The following is a 6000-nucleotide window of genomic DNA, read 5'->3' on the forward strand; positions in this document are numbered from 1 at the left end:
TCTGTTTTGCTTAACTCCAGCACCTGAATCATCCTAGGAGCTGCTCCGGTCTAAAGTTAAATTGTTTCTAGGTTTTTGCAGGATGAGGCTCTTGCAGATTAAGCTTTCCAGTGTAATGCACTTTGCACAGTTCAGGGTAATCTTTGGCAATCATAAAAGGAATAGGACAATGTTCTTCTTTAATCACTTTTATAATCCTCAATGTACTCAGAAAATTTCTGGATGTTTGTTTATTTGATTGGGTTCAGCACTTTGGAAGGTGTGTGAACCATAGCTGGATTTTTGAGGCTGTTTATATGAAGACTAAAAGTCTAAAAAAGTCTCATTTTAATTGCCTTTTACCCTGTCAGAGTTTGGAGTTTGGCCTTAGTGGTTCAGCTTGTGCAGTAAACAGCCACTTCTGTTGGAGTGTCTGTTACATTTATTATTACTACAGCAGGAATGCCTGTAGGCCAGGAAGATCATACTTGTTTTCTGGTCAAGAGTATGCTTGTTTTCTTTGGTTTAGATGATTAAAAACTCTTGACATATACTAGTTTGAAATTTTAAATGCTAAATTCTTTTTTATTAATAACATGGTTTTGTTTTAGAAGTGACGTAGATCTTTGCCAGTTGGCAAATTCGGACATTATAAAGAAAGAGATATAATCATTAGGATGGAGTGCGCTGTTAAAAAAAGAAAAGTTTTAGAGAAGCTGCATCTAGGGAGTATTTCTATATTTCTTTGGTTGTGGGAGAAATTTTACCTGCCTTTCTCTCCTCCTCATATCTATCCTAGGTAATGAACTCTGCTGTTCTGTGCTTTCTTGATCATAGCCCAGGACTCTCTGCCTGGAGCAGCCCCTTACCAGTGACTGAGTTGTTGGGTTGTGTCAGGCTAGAGCAGGACATGTTCTTATTCTTCCCAGTCCTTATTTACTAAGTTCATGGTACGATGACTTTTGGCTATGCAAGTTCCTTGCAATCACGCTGTATTTGTTTACTCAGATATCTCACTGTACTGCAGCACTCAGAGAGCGTGGCTTGGAGCTACAAGTGGAGCTGAACTTGCTGAGGCCAGCTTCTTTCTATTTTTGCTTTTTCCACTTCACGCAACTAGAATAAGCAACAAAAAACTAGGATAAAACACAAGCAGAAACTAGATAACCATTCACATCGCTTTTTCTGTAGTACCTCCAGAAGGGCACTGCAGTCATGAGGGCAAAAGCTCCTTCAAAAGTATTGTGGTAGTGATTTAAATCTGGTAATGGGGTAGTGATTTAAATGTAGTAATAGCTGTCCACCCTCAAAAAGGACTTGCTGTCTGAAAATAAAGATAACTGCTGGAGAAAGTGAGAAAGAGAAAGGGATGTTTGGCTTCAGGGAGGCCGGGCATTAAGTAACATTGGAAGTTGTTTAAGTTGCTAGCTCACCACAGTTATGCTTTTAAATAGGAAGCAATTTAGACTAATACTCCTATGCATTTTTGATTGTAGACAAGTTCCTGATTTTTGATGGTTTTTTGGGATGGGTTCTGAGTGACTTCCCAAAAAGAAATGAGCAAATTTCTCCAGGGCGATGGCCAGCTGAGCATGGCTGCTGCTGGGTACAGCCGCGTGCTGCGTGCCCACACCTGCCAGTGCAGTGGTACATTCGTATTTCTAGGGGGCCGTCCCTTTTCTTGCCATTCGCTGTCGTTTTGGCGAGCCAGACTCAAACAACCTCAACAGAGTGTGTTTGACTGTTGCCGTTCCAAGTAACCTGGGTGGAAAAGGATGTCCTCAGTTTGATTCTCTGCTCTGTTCTGGAGCGTGGATAAGAATCAAACTGAAATCGCTGTCAAAAACTGTCTGTTGTTGTCTTCAGTATGTCTGCATGAATCTCGTTGCCATAAATTTTGAATACTTCGTACTTTAGATAGTTATTCTCACAGCAGCCTTGCAACAGGAGGAGAATGCTTTCCTATCCTTTTTAGAGATATGGTATTGGCCCATGAAAGCTGGGTGAGTTGCTCGTGGTCTCTGAGAAGTCTTCTGAAGTCTAGCTTCCTGCCCTAGCTGCAAGGCTTCAGGCCACAGTGAGCATGGCACCATTTGTACCTGCACAGACAACTTTGTGTGCTCCATATGTTAGCAGCTAGGAAATCGGTATCGGAAAAAATAACCTTCTCATTGGGTGGTGTAAGGTTAAAACGTGAAAGTCCTGTTTTATAAACACAGCTGTCAGTTGTGTGTACAAAACACAAGTAAAAATATTCAGAGATAAACTGAGGTTTCGTGAAATATGTCCGCACATTTTTTTCTACCCCAAAGAGCAATTTTTTTTGGTCTTCAATCACACATGCACTCGTGCTCTTTTTCTCTCTGTTTCCCTCTCTCTTTTTAAAATCCTGGGACAAAAGGCTGGTATTCAAATGATGCTTTTCAGGTCCAGGAGCACTTTGGGGGGGCTGTGTGAGAGGCAGCTGCTGTTACTTCCAATCCATACGCCGTTCAGTACCAGCTACTGGGAAATAGATATAAACTACAGAGTGTCACTCTGTCAAAAGGCTAATTATCTTTGATTGTGCAACTTAATTAATTTTGAGGTCAAGCACAGAAAACATAAGTTGATGGATTTTCCCCTCTGTCTTCTTTCTCTCTCTCTTTCCCTCTCTCTCTGTTTTATCCTCCCTTCTCTCTTTTTCTTTCAGTAACCAATGGCACTAGCCATTCACCAACAGCGTTAAATGGAGCTCCATCTCCTCCTAATGGCTTTAGCAATGGGCCATCCTCTTCCTCTTCCTCTTCTCTGGCTAACCAGCAGTTACCGCCAGCTTGTGGAGCTAGGCAACTCAGCAAACTGAAGAGATTTCTTACAACCTTACAGCAGTTTGGCAATGACATTTCACCAGAGATTGGGGAGAGAGTGCGTACCCTTGTGCTAGGACTTGTGGTAAGCAAAAAAACGGTGATGTAATAACTGTGATCTTTTTCTCTCCTTTTCCTTCTTTTATGCTTGACATGTTTATTATATAAAAGAGTGGGTCACATACACTGCATATATCATACTTTAGGGATACGAACCATGCAAGAATGAAGTGCTGGCTCTTGCTGCCAGAGCTAACATGAGTAACTTGACTAGCTTCCCATGAGCGGCAGCTATTCCCAACCAGATATAGACTTGACTCTTTTTGCCAGTATAGTATTATACTGTAATGGTGTGAAAGGGTTTTCTTTCTCTACTGGCAGCACCCCTAATGTAGACATACCTTGAATTATATAATGGTGTAAAATATGGTTTGGCTTGCCTGGTTTAGTTGGCTGGGGAGGGTGCCCTATATATATAGTGGCAGAATACTGGTTAAAAGGATGAGCTGAAGATATGTTTGGACTGCAGTTACGCAGGGGAAAACTTTTTCTCAGTATTCAATGAGGGACCTGACGGGGCATTGCTCCTGCTTAAGTCAGCTTATTTATAAGGTTATCTGTATGTGATTATATGGCTGAATGATAATTTCAGCTTTTTCTTACCTACATCTGTCAAGTTGGGCTGCTATTTTACAGACAAACTGTTGTGAATCTGGACAAGGATTCTTTTTATTCCCAGTAAAGCCCCCGTTCTGCCAGACATTGTTGTCTCCCATGTATCTCCTTCAGCAATAATTAGATGTACCAGGAAAAATGCTGTTATGGTGCTTTAATTTACATCTGTTCTGAGCAGCTGCAGTTGCCATTGACTTTATTTGGAGCAAAACGTGCCAGCACTGTTTAGTACCAGGGCTCAGGTGTCCTCTGCATTTATCTTGACAAAACACTACCTGACAGCAATGGGTACCCCTTCACTTGAGTCTGTGTCAAAAGGAAGTTTAATGTAGGCAGTGTAACTTCAGTAAGTCCTACTCTCCATTTGCTTCCATACCCAAAATGCCTTTTTAGTGTGGTTTTGCTTGTCACATGGTTCTCTGTGGAAAGGGGAACTAGTAAAGAAACTAAAGACAGCTTTGGGAGCATCTACTTGCCCTTGATTTTCAGATCAAAAGTGCTTGCCCACTGTTAATTACGGTTGATTTCTACCTTCATCTGAGCTGAGGAGCAAATGAGGATCTTTTCCTTGGGAGCATGCACATATCACATTATTCCCTTGGTCACCCCTGTGCAGCATGTGATCTTCATGATTATGCCCTCAGCTGCAAAATAATGACTTTCCTACATAGCCTAGAACGTAGTAAACAATCCTCTTTATAAGTACAAGAGGCAAAGTGTAGTTTTCTTCCTCAAACAACGAGGAATGTGCCTTTAAAGAGTGTGATTTTTTTTGTGTGTGCATGTTAATTACCACTTCTGCACTGGGAACAAAATTACAAGAGGGTCCAATAGAAAATAAAATAAAATGTTGAGAAAAGCAGCTTTAACTGATGTTTGAAATATGAAAGCATTTCCATGCTTGGCACCTGAGAGCTTAAACTGTACTCTAAGCAACAGGCACTGAATGTCTGAGATGCTGGTGGTTTCCTTTGAGTATTTTAATAAGGTAATAATTTAATATGCAGCACGCTTTTCTTTATCCTCTTATCAATATCAAGAATGAGTTATGAAGCAATTTCAGAGTGCTTTGGTTACTGTTTCTCTTGCTAAGTGTTTTCATTATTTTGTCACCAAGACAGAATTTTTTTTCTCAACAGAATTCTACTTTGACAATTGAAGAATTTCATTCCAAACTGCAAGAAGCTACTAACTTCCCACTGCGACCTTTTGTCATCCCATTTTTAAAGGTATTGCACAGTTCAGTGATCTGGAAAGTATTTCAAACCATATTGTTGCTAGGTCACAGATGCGTGTTACAGTTTTTCTTTTTTAAGAGAGTCAGGAAAATGAATAACGTTTAAGGGCATCTTTCCATAGCTTAGTGCATGGAACTACATTTGAATGTATGGTTCGGGGACCATTTCTGGCTATTCACAGGAACTGTTGTTTCCCTAATTCTATAATCACTGTTGTTTGTTTTATACTTTTAGTTTGTAGGTATAGAAGCTTTTACAAACTAAGTCTTGAGACTTGGTTATGAATATAATAATGTCACGTGCTTGCAAAAAGCTAGAGTTTTGCAAACTTTGTGTGATTCAGAGTAAGGGGATGTCAGGAATTCCTGCTACCAGCCCTTTTCTAAAGTGCTGCTGATCGTTAGTACATGATGAGATTGTGCCACTCTGCCATACAAGAAAAGACTAATTATTTCTTCTGATTCCAGACACCAGTACAAACATGGTGTCTTAAGAAGGCTGGTGACTGTGTCCACTGGTTTATGCCTATGCAGCTTTTATTAGAAATTAAAGAAAAAAATCTAATCTAAGAGCCAATTAATAAAATACAGCACAGGATGTGCAAAATAGGAATCAGGGAAGCAAAATCTTCTTTGAAGTCAGGAAGTTATTCTGCCTCTCACCTGTCAGTAACTACCTCCTCTGAACTGCCGTGATCTCTGAACAGCCCATGCTGCCTTCTCAGAGTATGTTGTATTCTGTTTTGGTTTTGCTGTGGAGATGAATTTTCCCAGAGATAAGGTATTTATTGTTCCCATATTTTTTTTACCATTGTCAGTGTGTGGGTGGACATTTTACATTATTTTAGTCAGTGTGTGTAAGTGTTCCTAGCTATTCTGTTGTCCTGAAGCACTAGTATCCTCAATGGGTTTGCTTTCATGTTTTTCCCCTTCTTGGCTGGCTGTGTCAGATGGGCTCTATGCAGATAGTATAGCTGTTACCTTGGTACGTTGCCAGATGCTTTCTTTTCGGAATTGAATATGCTCTTCCACTCGCAGTTGTATCAACTGATATTCCTGCTTAAATCATTCTGGTTTATTTTCATGGCATCTAGTTTGTTTTCCTTTTAAAAGCCACTTCAGAATTAATTGACTTTGGTGCCAGGAGCTTGTTAGAAGCTGGCACTAAAGAGTTTATCATTCAGCCTGCAAGCCTCTTGACCAGGGGAGTGCTGCGTGGTATGGACTTGCATCCTCACCCTTCTAAATATGGGTCCGATA

At 40.4% G+C, this 6000-nt stretch overlaps 1 protein-coding gene across 5 annotated transcripts in view; it reads left to right on the forward strand.

Annotated features, from left to right (window-relative positions):
• The window catches only part of RUNX1T1 (RUNX1 partner transcriptional co-repressor 1), a 117424-nt gene that overhangs the window by 64894 nt on the left and 46530 nt on the right, over positions 1 to 6000 (forward strand). For all 5 annotated transcript variants that reach the window (XM_072852235.1, XM_072852231.1, XM_072852233.1 and 2 more), the window contains 2 exons: positions 2672 to 2913; positions 4643 to 4732. In XM_072852235.1, the coding sequence (XP_072708336.1) occupies positions 2672 to 2913; positions 4643 to 4732 (332 nt within the window). The remainder of the gene's footprint in view (positions 1 to 2671; positions 2914 to 4642; positions 4733 to 6000) is intronic.

The sequence above is a fragment of the Ciconia boyciana genome, chromosome 2 (genome assembly GCF_034638445.1).
Source record: "Ciconia boyciana chromosome 2, ASM3463844v1, whole genome shotgun sequence".
Classification (NCBI taxonomy): domain Eukaryota; kingdom Metazoa; phylum Chordata; class Aves; order Ciconiiformes; family Ciconiidae; genus Ciconia; species Ciconia boyciana.